Here is a 14959-nt window from a genome sequence, read left to right as displayed (position 1 = left end):
GCCTTTACAGGGAAGCTTCTTTCAGAAGTCATTAAGTCGGTTTTTATCATTCCTAAACAAAAGAGCTTTATTTTCTCCTGAGTAGGTTTTAGAGTTTTAATTGTTGACAGTTTTTCAGTTACTAATAGAACCCCTATCATTTCATTTCATTTTTCCAAGGACAGGAATCTATTAAGGGAACCATTAACTATTCAGTACAGTGAATGACTTCCAAATTACTAAGGAAAAGGAAAGTGAGCAGTTATCAGCTGCCAAGCACCTAGCTGCCTGAAATATGCATCTTTCAGGTTGGACCTAGTAACACTCGCCTCCCCTTGCTGAAAAGCTTTCCAACACCCACGAGGCCATCTTTCTCAGTTTCCATGCTCCCTCTTCTGCAGCTCTACTGATAACCAAACCATGTCGTGTTCGCCAAACTGAGTTATCCCAGTAACTACTATTATCATCTTTGTCTCCACTGGCCTGGCACACAAAGGTATTCAGTAAATACGTTGAATGAAGAATATGAAGATGTGTTTTTTCCTTTTCACTTATTACTAACACCCAGCTTGGGCCTTTGCCTGCATGGGAAGAGAAAAAGGCTTGCTGGAACTAGATAATTTCATGATACATGTAAAGCAGTGGTTTTCAGCAACATCTGGAGACATTTTCGGTTGTCATTCCAGGATGGTGCTATTGGCATCTAGTGTGTGGAGGCCAGGGATGCTGCTACAATCAATTCTACAATGCAAAGGCAGGCCCCTTCAAGAGAGAATGATCCAGCCCAAAACATCAGCTGTGGGAAGTCGAGAAGCTCTATCATTTTGGCAATCTGAACAACAATCTAAATCACCACCCTTTAACACATCATCTACCTTAGTCTGTCTCCTTCATACTCTGAAGAGTCAGTCTTTATCTGTGGTAAACAACAGCATCTGCAGTGAGGCTCATCACTGTCAGGGGAAAAGGCCTTATATGTAAATACTTCATCATTTCAATTACACAAAAACTATTAGAGCACCTATTCTACCTGACAATTCACTTACTCCCTTACAATTGCTGCTATAAGCAAAATCACTAAACACTATTTTTTCTGCACAAAGATTATCAGTCTAGTAATAGTGCTGAGTCAAGAATAAAATGAGGTCTACTCACAGAGAAGCCAGATGACAGGACCTGCTGTGATCCATCCAGATCAGAAGACACCCATGGTTTCCACTGCTGAGCACCTTCTGACTGGCATTGACTCCGGTGCTACTAAAGGAAGCACAGCAGCTGTGACCCTTGCAATCAGGACACACAGACCAACACCGGGCAGTAGTTTCCACAATTTGGCTTTATTTTGCAGTACAGAAATCATTTGGAGCCATTTTGAGACAGAAGTAGAGGCTCTGTCAAGTCAATACTGCATTGCAGCTTGGTCCACTGAAGAAGCCACGCCTGAGATAGAAAAGATGCTCTACACTTGACCCGCTTTATGTTTGCTTCCTCTCCCCTTTTCCCTCATCAACTTTATTAGGTTAAAACACCACATACAGGCTTTCTCCAAATGACTCCCTATGTCTGGAGTTTGGTTAGAATTTTATGCCCACATAAACCAAACTTGTGGCTATGCTATTTGGGCCCTGCCATAACATTTGACATAATACAAAATATAAAGTCATAGGGAAAACTTCTGGATGTCGTCCCAAACCGTGGATTATTCAATTTAGAATCTCCTGAACCTCAAGAGGACAGATGGTACACAACCTGTATGGATCCAGCTCTTGAGAAGCAGAAGCACACAGCTACACTGATTAAAGGATACAAATACTGTCTCAAGTTTTCTGTATTGGTATCCCAATGTTTGTTTAAAACTGATCCTTCACTAGGGGGGAAAAAAAAAAGCCAGTTTGGTTAAATTGAACAGAATGTAACTGCCAATTCTGAATAGCCACTCCATGAAAACAAGTTAATACATAATATTAGAAAGACGAAGGGGAGTATTTGCTGGCACACAGCGCTCTTCACTCTCTCCATTTTGATTACAAAAGCAGGCCTTACAATATTGATTTCATATCATATGCATTATTTGCCAAATTTTAAATGTGTCCTAATTAATAACATGGACTGCTGTTAGTCTTCGCCATAGATGTCATTTTTCTTGCGCTTCATTTCCTCAAAGTCAAACTCTGATCCTGTCATCCTCTTGTAGATGTTTTTAATGTCATCACACGTTGTCTCAAAATGAGTGGTGGCGTCGTATGTGCGGGAAATAAAGATCTGAAAACAAAAATTACAAAGACTTCAGACTATGGAGGGATGTCTTCCAGTGAAACCTGCCCATATCCTTTTACACCTCCATACTCACCTGGCTTTCCATTCCCAAGTCTTTCGGTACCAGGAGGTCACTGATGCTAACAAATCTGGAGAGAGAGAGAATTCAGTCAGGTGAGCTGGTCCCACACCTGACCACAGCTCTGCCTGAGATCAACTGAGAGGTACAGATGACTCCCACAGAGCAGCCAGCGGCTACGTGCCTTGCCCTCACATTCGTCCCACCATGGTGGAGCCACAATCAACAGGCCTCAGTTTGCATCTCGGCAGATATAAAAAAACACAACTCACTTCTGTTCAATTGGTTCCAAGAGCTCCAAAGCTGGTCTGATTTCCTTCTCGGGCTCCTTGGTTTCCACGGTTGTACTAACTATGGCAATGTACTTCCCTTGTGCTGCTACATTGTGCGCAAAGGAGATCATGCAGACATAGATATCTAGAAACAAATAACAACAGCTCACTGCCTCAAGTGTGTCCATGTCATGAGGTGTAAGTTAAATTACTCTCAACAGGCAAGATCTTCTACACTTAAGTGCTAAACTGTGACAGAGCTGGATGTAAAGTACACAAATATTTGACAATAAGAATTTCTTTTAACCTACTAGAGGATAAGAATTTAAGTGGTAGCAAACTGCTGAACTTGGGAATGAGATCTCTTAACAGCTCTGTCATACCTAACTAAAAAAGCTACAAAACATATTAACCTAGAAAGGAGATTCTTCCATTCTGGACCTTGCATTTGGAAAGGTTCTGAATGGCTAAGAAAGGATGTACTTAGTACTGATGTCCTCATTTACTTATTAAAGTAATGTAAAATTGCAGGATCCACATAAACCACTCTGAGTTGGCATAACTTGATAGAATTCTCGATTAGACTTGGTCTGTATACCACTCATCCAATTAATTGTGTAATTTCCAGAATAGAAAAGCATTTGGATAGAAGAGCATTTAAAGGCAAAAAAAAAAAAAAAAAAAAATGGGACCTCCTTTATTCTTTCTATACTTGCAAGGACCCAGGACCGGCTTGGGAACCTTCCGGAAGATTTAAGTCCAGTCCCTTTGTTCTACAGATCATCTTTTGTGATTGGTTTATGTGTTTAAACAGTCTGGCTCTGTCACCCAGGTTGGAGGCAGGGATGCAGTTACAGCTTACAATAACCTCAAACTCCTGAGCTCAAGTGATCCTCTCCCACTGCACTCTCCCACGTAGCTAGGACTACAGGTGTGTGCACCATGCACGCCTAGCTTTTTCTTTTTTTTTGTTTTTGCAGAGACGAGATCTCACTATGTTACCCAGGCTGGTCTTGAACCCCTGGCCTCAAGCAAGCCTTCTGCCTTGGACTCCCATGATTTCATTTCTTATATGGGGGGGAAAAAAATCCTAATACAGATAGCTCTTACCTGTCCCATAAAGCCTGATTACCCTTTTTAAGCTGCATTTTAGATAAAAGATTTGGGGCTTCTAGTTGAAAATGGGAACATCGAAGGGTTACAAACAACTGGCTAAGACAAATAAATTAGGACCTGCCATTTTAGAGCCATGTCCTGATCACAGAAATGAAAGGTAGACACTGCTAGAATCAAATGTAAGTACTAAGATTACAAATAAGGACACAGAAGCAGCTATATCATTAGCTCAAGAATATACTCGGGTCAGTGAACTATTAAGCATAAACCTCCACAGGCACCTACTATTAGAGCTGGGAGACCCAGGGTTCACCAAGCCCAGTCTGTTCATTCTACAGATGATGGACACAAGTCCAGGGCTGGCTCCGAGTTGAACCTGTCCACATCAGCACAATGCTGCCGGACCAGGAGAAGGTACAAGGACGACATTTTTTTCCCCATATGTAAACCAACGTCGGTTCACTAATACAGCATACAAAATTAGGAATCTAGGATACAACACAAAGCAAAGTGTATCTTACAAAATTCTACCAACATCTGCTGGTCTTCAAACCTCACCTGACTTTCGATTGACTTGGTTCTGTGGAATAATGATCTGGCAGGAGTTGGCATCATTGGTGTTCTTGATGGGGTGGCTGAGGATGCAAATAACTCTGATCACCTGGCCCACTTTTTCTACCCGATCTTTTACATAGCTGGGGTCGCAGATGAGCTGCTTACAACGAGCAATCTATAATAAAGCATTTAAGAAGACACTGAAGCTGACAAAGATATATGAAAACACATCCCATGTTCATAGTTGGGAAGACTTAGTATTGTTGAGATATCAAAAACCATCCTAAAGTTCATATTGGTTCCCAAGGGATTGAATTCTGGAACAACCAAAACAATCTTAAAAGAAGAACAGCAAAGCTGGAGGACTCACTCACTAAAAAGCTACAGTGACCAATTCAGTGTGGTACTGGCATAGTGACAAACGTATGGACCAATGAAACAGAAAAGACAGCCAGAAATAAACCCTCGCATCCACAGTACAGTGATTTCTGACAAAGCTGCAAAGACCATTCAATGAGGGAAAAGCAGTCATTTCAACAAACCGTCCTGGTAAAACTATCCACATGCAAAAGAATGAAGTTGGACCCTACCTGACACCACAAAAACTAACTCAAAATGGAATAAAGACCTAAGTGTAGTATCTAAAACTATAAAACTCTTAGAAGAAAACAGTGGAAAAGCTTCATGACATTGGAGTTGGCAGTAATTCCTTAGATCTAAAACCAAAGACATAGGCAACAAAAAGACTTCATGAAAATAGCATTTCATGAAAATTTTTAAAATCTTGTGCATAGCCAGGCATGGTGGCATGTGCCTGTAACCCCAGCTACTTGGGAGGCTGACAGGAGAATTGCTTGAGCCCAAGACTTTGAGTCCAGCTTGGGCAACACAGAGCAAGACACTGTCTCTTTTAAAAAAACAACAAAAAAATTTTTTGCATCAGAAGACACTAATCAAGAGTTTAGGCAACTCACAGAATGAGAGAAAATATCTGCAAATTATATAGCTCATAAGGGATTAATATCCACAATATATCAAGAACTCCTAAAAACAACAACAACAATAAACCCTGATCCAAAAATGATCAAAGGGCTGGGCACAGTGGCTCACACCTGTAATCCCAGCACTTTGGGAGGCCAAGATGGGCAGATCACCCAAGGTCAGGAGTTGGAAACCAGCCTGACCAACATGGAGAAACCCTGTCTCTACTAAAAACACAAAACTAGCTGGGCATGGTAGCACACGCCTGTAATCCCAGCTACTCAGGAGGCTGAGGCAGGAGAATTGCTTGAATCTGGGAGATGAAGGTTGTGGTAAGCCAAGATCACGCCATTGCACTCCAGCCTGGGCAATGAGCAAAACTCCTCTCAAAAAACAAAAAACAAAAAAAAAAAAAAAAAGAAGGACTTGAATAACATTTTTCCAAAGAAGATATATAGGTGGCCAATAAGCACATGCAAAGATGTTCAACATCACTAATCATAATTTCAGTGAGATACTACCTCACAACCATTAAGACTGCTACTGTCAAAACAGAAAATAAGCATCAAAGATATGGAGAAACTGGAACTTCTTGTGCACTACTGATGGGAATGTAAAATGGTCCAGCCACTATGAAAAATGGCATGGCAGTTTCTCAAACATTAAAAACAGAATTACCATAAATGATCCAGCAATTCCACTTCTGGGTACACACCCAAAAGAACTAAATGCATGGTCTTGATGAGATATTTGTACATCCATTTTCATAGTAGCATTATTCACAGTAACTAAAACATGGAAGCAATCCAGGTATCCATCGAAGGATGAATGGATAAGCAAACTATGGTCTATCCATACATTGGAATATTATTCAGTCTTAAAAAGGAAATTCTGACACATGCTACAACACAGATGAACCATGGAGACATCATGCTAAGTGAAATAAGTCACAAAAAAGACAAATACTATATCATTCCATTTATATAAAATATAGTAGTTAAAATCATAGAGAAAGAAAGTAGAATGGCGCTTGCCAGTGGCTAAAAGCAGGGAATGAGGAGTTATTACTTAATTGGTAGTTTCCTTTAGAAGAGGAAAAGTGAGGGCGGGCACAGTGGCTCACACCTATAAAATCTCAGCACTTTGGGAGGCCAAGGTGGGTGGATCATCTGAGGTTAGGACCAGCCTGGCCAACATAGGGAAACCCCGTCTCCACTAAAAATACAAAAACTAGCCGGGCGTGGTGGTGCGCATCTGTAATCCCAGCTACTTGGGAGCTGAGGCAGGAGAATTCGCTTGAATATGGGAGGCAGAGATTGCAGTGAGCCAAGATCATGCCACTGCACTCCAGCTTGGGTGACAGAGTGAGACTCCATCTCAAAAAAAAAAAAAAAAGGAAGAGGAAGTGTTATGGAGATGAATGGTGGTTGTACAACGAAGTGAATACATTTAATACCACTGAACTGTACACTTAACAATGGTTAAGATGGTAAATTCTGGCCGGGCAAATTCTGACCAGGCGTGGTGGCTGACGCCTGTAATCCCAACATTTTGGGAGGCTGAGGCAGGTGGATCACCTGAGGTCAGGAGTTCGAGACCAGCCTGGCCAACATAGTAAAACCCCGTCTCTACCAAAAATACAAAAATTAGCCAGGCGTGGTGGCGGGCGCCTGTAATCCCAGCTACTCAGGAGGCTGAAGCAGGAGAATCGCTTGAATCCGGGAGGCGAAAGTTGCAGTGAGCCAAGATCGTGCCACTGCACTCCAGCCTGGGCAACTAAGTGAGAAGAAAAAATAAAAAATAATAAAAAATTTTTAAAAACCACCATTTATCTCTATCTCTTAAACAACTATTATGATGAAAGTACAAGCAGTGTTACTGTCCCTGATGAAGATCTTCCGGTGGAACATGATGTGGAGATGGAAGATGGCGATACTGATGATCCCAACCCCACAAAGGTGGCTGGGTGAAGTTTGTTGGACCCAGGTGGTAAACAGTGCTATTTGCACTGATCTGCCTGAGAATTAAGTTAGCATTAACAAAACCTAGTAATGAACATGTCAAACAAAATATGACTTCTTTTGTGCTTTGTAACTTCATTTAAAGTAGATAAGCCAATCACACTATGACAGAGCCAAGATGAAAGGGGGTTATAAAGAAGTTGCCTAAGATATATGTTCAAAAGACCCAATTAAGTAACAGTTTAGAAGGCCAGGCACAGTGGCTCATGCCTGTAATCCCAACACTTTGGGAGGCTGAGGTGGGTGGATCACTTGAGGCCAGGAGTTCAAGACCAGCCTAGCCAAAATGGTGAAACCCCTTCTCTACTAAAAAATACAAAATTAGCTACGTGTGGTAGCATGCACCTGTAATTCCCACTACTCAGGAGGCTGAGGTAGGAGAATCAGTTGAACATGGGAGGCGGAGGTTAAAGTGAGCTGAGATCACACTACTATACTCCAGCCTGAGCGGCAGAGCAAAACAATCTGATGTCTCAAATAAATAATTAAATAACATTTTAGTAGATAAAACATACAAACCTAACATCACCCAGCATGGGAATTTACATCCTCAGGTGTATCACGACTGAGGGCTGTGGGTGCGGAACACCTTGATTCCGATTCTACCTCAGCCATTCCTTGAATTGTGTGCCCTTGTAGATGTTTCTTAATTTAAGCCTCCAGGTATATATAACCTGGACGTAATACCTGCCTCTTAGGGTTCTTGTAAGGAATAAATGAGGTTGAAAATGTGCTTCACAAATTATCATCAGGCTTTTTTTGCCCTAAGTCAGTCCTGTATTTTCTCTCCCTTACTCATTGTCCCCTTACACTAGCTACCAAACTCTGATCTCAAACTTTCATTTCCAGTGAGACCTAAACAATTGAAAATGCCCCCACCCCACCACCCAGGAGGCTTCCACATTCCCACACAGCTTAATATTAAAAAGATAAAGCTTAGATTTTTAGAATTCCAGTGAGACAGTAAAATAGTGCACTTTGAAGTGCACCCTCTACTGCAAGAACTGTTGCAGATATTAACAGTGTCAAATGGCAGAATTAATTCATATGGTGATAAGGGGAAACAGATCTTTTTTTCCTTGGAATTTTTTTCAGCGGCATCCACATCACCTAAGAGGTTTCAAGAAAATGCAGAGCCTTCTCAGACCTACTGATTAGAATATGCAATAGAACCAGATTAATGACACTTTATATCTAATTCAAATTTGAGAAACACTGCTCAAAACCCCACCCGTGTAGGTGGCCAGCAAGCATAGTTCAATGTGAATGGAAATCTGGGAGACAGGCACACCCCACTCTACAGATACAGAATACTTACTATTTAGAGCTTCCCCATAATGCATATTTTAATATAAAGTAACAATTGACAACAAAAAAACATGTGTTTTTTAAAACAAAGCACAGCAACTGTAATTAGTCCTTAGTCATGATAAATACTAACTTCCCATACAGAAATGATATGCATCAATGTCCACACCAAAATAAATATTTACAATACACAATTTTCTTCACAAGAACACAGTATTTTTTTCATTTTAAAAGCTACTTACTTCTCCTTCAGATTTTACACCAATTACTTTTCCATTCTGCACAATGATTTCTTCAATGGGTTTATTCAGCATATAGGTACCTCCATAAATAGCACTTAGCCTGGAAAATTTTTAAAATTCCAATTAATATATAATTGTTTCAACTCCTAAAGTCCCCTTCCTTAGATTTTAATGAGTTATAGGTAATACACATTTGGTCAATTTCCTTCTAGAAAGACGTCAGCTTTAAAGTGATTAAAGCATGAAAACAGTCAAAAACACACTGATCATCACAGTTGTAAATACCAAGTCAAAAAAAATCACTAACCAGGCACTTGTCTTTCAAGCTGCCCACTTGGCCCTCCTCCAACTGCACTTTCTTTCCTTCCTTTCATTCCTGCTCTAAAGCTTCTTAATAAACGTTCACTCCTGCTCTAAAACTTGCTTCAGTCTCTCCTTCTGCCTTATGCCCCTAGGTCATTCTTTCTTCTGAGGAGAAAGAATTGAGGTTGCTGCAGACCCGTACGGATTCATCTCAGCGCGATAACATATTTTGGTGCGTGTGACTCGGATACCTTCCACCAGTAACACACTTTGGTGCTGTGTGACTCAGACACACTCCCTAGTAGTAAGAGACCTCTACACTTCATCTTCTTTGGCTGGAGGCGTTCAACCCCCATACACGGTTTTCTTCTCCCCTTTCCACTCTCCTGCATGCTAACCAACCACCAGAACAGTTCCTCTCGGCTGCAGCAGCTCTGCTTCCGCAGCTTATCCCTCAGCTCACCCTGACGGATGGCTCTTCCGGGTGGAAAGCACCTTGGGGTTCACACTGAGTAGATCGGTGACACTGATGGCCCTCCTGGACAGGAGGCTCGCGAGAGTGGTGAGGCTAAAGCCTAAAGCCATGCAATGTCTGGGTTTTACTCTGCTTCTTCAACTAAAATTGGCTCTTTCCCAAAAACCCACACTGTCTAATTCTCCTGTTTTTCCTTGTGTGTGTTCTAAAATGGCCTTGTGCAGTTGTGGGACTATCCACATGAGAGGCAAATCTGCCATTTCTCTGGATTCACGTCCAGGGGAAGGGCAAGGGCAAGGTCAAGGGAATGGCTGACCAGTAATAGCTACATTCGTCTAATCCTCTGGCATATAAATAAAACTATGGACTCAAAACACTATCAGAAGGAACTGGAGGCAGTGGTTCACGCCTAATGCCACCACTTTGGGAGGCCGAGGTCAGCAGATGGCTTGAGCGCAGGAGTTTTGAGACCAGCCTGGGCAACATGGTGAAACCCTGTTTCTACAAAAAATACAAAAATTAACCAGGCACGGTGGCACTCATCTGCAGTCCCAGCTACCTGGAATGCTGAAGTGGCAGTATCACTTGAGCCTGAGAGGTTGAGGCTGCAGTAAGCTGTGATCACACCACTGCACTCTAGCCCGGGTAACAAAGCAAAATGCTGTCTCAAAAAAAGATAGTCATGAAGGGGTAAAAAAAGGCAGCACTGGAGAATGACTTAAAGCAGCAAAAACTGGAGACTGAAGAGACTCTTGAAAGGAACCAACTGGGTGAGATCTTTATGTGGTTTATACGGTTTTCCCCTCAGGCAGCAACTTCCCTAGTCATTGCAACATGGCATAGCTAGAACAGAAGCACAGCGCCTGCAGTCTTATTGATTTGAGATGTGACACAATTTGGGGTGGCCAAAGGAGATGAAAATTGTAGGGAAAAATTTCACAAAAGAGGAAGCCTCAAAAGAAGGAGCCAACAAATCTATGATAAAATCTCTTCAAATCCTTAACTACCTCCAAAAGTGCTCATACAGGAGGGAGAAGCCAAGGAATCCACCAGAAAGAAACAGCTGAAACGCTCAAAGAGGTTAGGAGAGATTATAGAGGATGGGCAGAAGAAAAAATGTGTTTGAAGTTTGAAGTTTAAAATTGCCATGTTCGGCCGGGCGCGGTGGCTCAGGCCTGTAATCCCAGCACTTTGGGAGGCCGAGACGGGCGGATCACGAGGTCAGGAGATCGAGACCATCCTGGCTAACACGGTGAAACCCCGTCTCTACTAAAAATACAAAAACTAGCCGAGCGAGGTGGCGGGCGCCTGTAGTCCCAGCTACTCGGGAGGCTGAGGCAGGAGAATGGCGTAAACCCGGGAGGCGGAGCTTGCAGTGAGCTGAGATCTGGCCACTGCACTCCAGTCCGGGCGACAGAGCGAGACTCCGCCTCAAAAAAAAAAAAAAAAAATTGCCATGTTCAAAGGAGCTTGCTTACTCCAGAGGAGTAACGTTTAAGAATCAGCAAAAGGCCACTTGTGCGTGTGATGTCGTGGCGCCGTGCGTGGCAGTGGCAGGAGCAGCAGCGCAGATGGCAGGCCCGTGGAGCAGTGCTGGAGGAGGGAGTGGCGAAGCTGTTGCTCCCTCTGCGCCCACTGTTGGCTCTTGGGGTGCAGAGAGGGGCTGCAGTCTCTGTGGCTGCATCTCGCTTCCCTGCAGTCCCCTCCATGTTCCCCTGCGCCACCACTCCCCCTCCTAAGGCTGCCGCTTACCCCAGGGTCTATGGAAATAATGGATCCCTCAACCTGGCTCATCAACAGAGCAGATGAGCAGACCATTTATTAGCAACTACAAAGAAGCTATTTCATTTCTTGTCACAAAAAGGCTACGGCATATCCTTCAGAAGCCTTGTGAAGCTGACAGTCTGAGCAGGCTCTTCTTTGGCTGGAATTGCAAAGGGATAGGAAACAGTGCCTCCTCATTCAAGAGAGGTGGAAAAGGGCCCAGTGTAAAGAAAGATTGAAAGCCCAGGCCCGGCGCGGTGGCTCACGCCTGTAATCCCAGCACTTTGGGAGGCCGAGGCAGGTAGATCACGAGGTCAGGAGATCGAGACCATCCTGGCTAACACGGTGAAACCCCGTCTCTTCTAAAAAAACCCCGTCTCTTCTAAAAATACAAAAAATTAGCCAGGCGAGGTGGCGGGCGCCTGTAGTCCCAGCTACTCAGGAGGCTGAGGCAGGAGAATGGCATGAACCTGGGAGGCAGATCTTGCAGTGAGCGGAGATCGCGCCACTGCACTCCAGCCTGGGCGAAAGAGCAAGACTCTGTCTCAAAAAATAAAAAATTTTAAAAAATTTTAAAAAAAGAAAGCCCAGCAGAACACAGGATGTAGCTAGCCATCTCACAAACCCTCTGCTGAGGATGCAGAGGGCCAGAGCCCCCTTTCTCAGAAGTACAGCCCTTTCTCAGAGAAACGCCTGCCTGAGATTCAAGGGATCTTTGACAGGGATCCAGATACGCTACTACTTTTACTTCAGCAAAAGAGTGAGCCAGCAGAGCCATGTATTGGAAGCAAAGGCCCAAAAGATAAAACAATATAGAGAAGCAGATTTGAAGAGGCATGTAGAATTCCTTGTGGCTGAGAATGAAAGATTAAGGAAAGAAAATAAACAACTAAAGGCTGAAAAGGCCAGACTTCTAAAAGGTCCAATAGAAAAGGAGCTGGATGTAGATGCCCATTTTGTAGAAAAGTCAGTTATGGAGCTTGCGCCACATTCAGAAACTGCTACAGCCTCTTCATTCTGACAGAAGTTTGCAGCAAATACCAGGAAAGCCAAGGACATTCCAATCCCCAATCTTCCTCCCTTGGATTTTCCATCTCCAGAACTTCCCCTTATGGACCTCTCTGAGGATATTCTGAAAGGATTTATGAATAATTAAAATGTAAGGCCATAGAAGAGGAGAGAAGAGGAAATAATGTGATAAGTTAATCCAGCAAAAAAAAATTAAAAGGGAAAACCACACAGAAGGGTAATCCCGGAAATGCTTCATCTGGCAGACTGTGGAAGAAGAGGCACTGCCAGGACTTGGCAAAGTCACTGTGAAATGTGTCACATATGTGATTCACCGACTCGAGCTAATGATTCCGACTTAGTAGACACTAAATTCATGGAGGTTCAGTTTCTCCAGATACAAACCAAATGGCTACACAGAATAATTTTTTCAAGCAAAAATTACTTTCCTTGCCTTCAGGGTTAAAATGCATGAAAGTTGTGCCAGGCACGGTGGTTCATCATGCCTGCAATCCCAGCACTCTGAAAGGCCAAGGCAGGTGGATCACCTGAGGTCAGGAGTTCAAGACCAGTGTGGCCAACATGGTGAAACCCTATCTCTACAAAAAAATACAAAAATCAGCCGGGCATGATGGCAGGTGCCTATAATCCCAGCTACTTGGAAGGCTGAAGTGAGAGAATCGCTTGAACCCAGGAGGAGGAAGTTGCAGTGAGCCAAGATCATGCCATTGCACTCCAGCCTGGGTGACAGAACGAGACTCCATCTCAAAACAGTTACTTCGCAAAAGAAGACATTTATGCAGCCAACAAACACACGAAAAAAAGTTCATCATCACTGGTCATTACAGAAATACAAATCAAACCCACAAAACCACAAGAAACCGTCTCACGCCAGTTGGAATGGAATGGCAATCGTTAAAAAGTCAGGAAATAGCAGATGCTGGAGAGGATGTGGAGAAAGAGGAATGCTTTTACACTGTTGGTGGGAGTGTAAATTAGTTCAACCACTGTGGAAGACAGTATGGCGATTCCTCAGGGATCTAGAACCAGAAATACCATTTGACCCAGCAATCCCATTACTGTGTATATACCCAAAGGATTATAAATCATTCTACTATAAAGGCACATGCACACGTATGTTTACTGAAGCACTGTTCACAATAGCAAAGACTTGGAACCAACCCAAACGCCCATCAATGATAGACTGGATAAAGAAAATGTGGCACATATACACCATGGAATACTATGCAGCCATAAAAAAGGATGAGTTCATGTCCACTGCAGGGACATGGATGAAGCTGGAAACCATCATTCTCAGTTAACTAACACAGGAATAGAAAACCAAACACCACATGTTCTCATTTATAAGTGGGAGTTGAACAATGAGAACACATGGACATAGGGAGGGGGACATCACACACCAGGGCCTGTCAGGGGATGGGGGATAGGGAGGGATGGCATTAGGAGAAGTACCTAATGTAGATGATGAGTTGATGAGCACAACAAACCACCATGGCACATGTATACCATGTAACAAACCTGCATGTTCTGCACAGAAGAAGTATAATAAAAAAAAAAGTATAAAAGTATGTTATGTATAATCACTCTATAATGCCATAAATGATCATGCAAAACCTAAATAATATGGTGGCCCGAAGGGCTGCCTTGTAATTGAAACATGCTTTCTTTCATGCATTGACTGTATGCATTTTGTTAATGTGCATTTTGTTCAAGTTGTGTAAGAGACACACCTTTCTAGATGAAACTGTATATGTGTGCTACACTTTGCACTACTCTTAATGATAACCTCAAAACTATCAGGAGAAATTTCCATTTTATGAAGAAAGGAACCAAATTATTAGTTATGCTTTTTTAAACAAATTATCAGTTTACTTAATTAATAAGGGTGCATTTTAAGTTCTAACTTTATTGTATAATGTATCATTTAAAAATACCAAGGAGGAAATATCGTTTGCTTTTAATGATGCATGAGTAGAAGTAATGCTAGTTGGCAGTATCTGATTGTAAGAAATCAATAAAGTAATTGTGTTTAAAAAAAAGCAGCAAACAACAAAAGGAAAAACTAAAAAAGACCCACTTTAACAAGGTGTAAAATCCAGTCTCCACCAATGCAAGACGAACAGTCAATAATTCAACTGCCTACTCAAACCAAAACCAACTTTTCAGAGAAGAATCCAGCATCTCAACAAACTATCGATTCATGTGTCCAGTGTACAATCCAAAATTACTAGACATGGGAAGAAACAGAAAACTGTGATCCAAAGAAAACAGAAAGACAAATAATAGAAACAGATGCCCAATGTTAAAACATGCAGGAGTTTAAAAACAGCTATTATAAATATGTTCAAGGATATTATTATGTGTTCAAGAACAAACATCCTTGTTCAAAGATACATATTCAAGGATAAATGTTATAAATGTACTCAAAAGAGTCGACTAAATAGAGAATATCACAGAAATGAAAACTATAGGCCGAGCACAGTGATTCATGCCTGTAATACCAGCACTTTGGGAGGCTGAGGCAGGCAGATCACAAGGTCAGATGAGACCATCCTGGCCAACATGGAGAAACCCCATCT

At 42.3% G+C, this 14959-nt stretch overlaps 1 protein-coding gene and 1 pseudogene across 4 annotated transcripts in view; one reads left to right on the top strand and one right to left on the bottom strand.

The window, feature by feature from the left end:
- Nucleotides 1-1296: 1296 nt before the first annotated feature.
- The window catches only part of GDI2 (GDP dissociation inhibitor 2), a 50183-nt gene continuing 36520 nt past the window's right edge, over nucleotides 1297-14959 (bottom strand). For all 4 annotated transcript variants that reach the window (XM_011957068.1, XM_011957069.1, XM_011957067.1 and 1 more), the window contains 5 exons: nucleotides 8810-8909; nucleotides 4261-4432; nucleotides 2587-2731; nucleotides 2330-2384; nucleotides 1297-2241 (listed from right to left, as the gene is read on the bottom strand). In XM_011957068.1, the coding sequence (XP_011812458.1) occupies nucleotides 2095-2241; nucleotides 2330-2384; nucleotides 2587-2731; nucleotides 4261-4432; nucleotides 8810-8909 (619 nt within the window). In that variant the 3' untranslated portion in view covers nucleotides 1297-2094. The remainder of the gene's footprint in view (nucleotides 2242-2329; nucleotides 2385-2586; nucleotides 2732-4260; nucleotides 4433-8809; nucleotides 8910-14959) is intronic.
- LOC105522531 lies at nucleotides 11295-12507 on the top strand (annotated as a pseudogene).

This window comes from Colobus angolensis, unplaced genomic scaffold (assembly GCF_000951035.1).
Source record: "Colobus angolensis palliatus isolate OR3802 unplaced genomic scaffold, Cang.pa_1.0 Scaffold432, whole genome shotgun sequence".
In the NCBI taxonomy this organism is placed as follows: domain Eukaryota; kingdom Metazoa; phylum Chordata; class Mammalia; order Primates; family Cercopithecidae; genus Colobus; species Colobus angolensis.
This window is presented reverse-complemented; position numbering and strand designations above follow the sequence as displayed.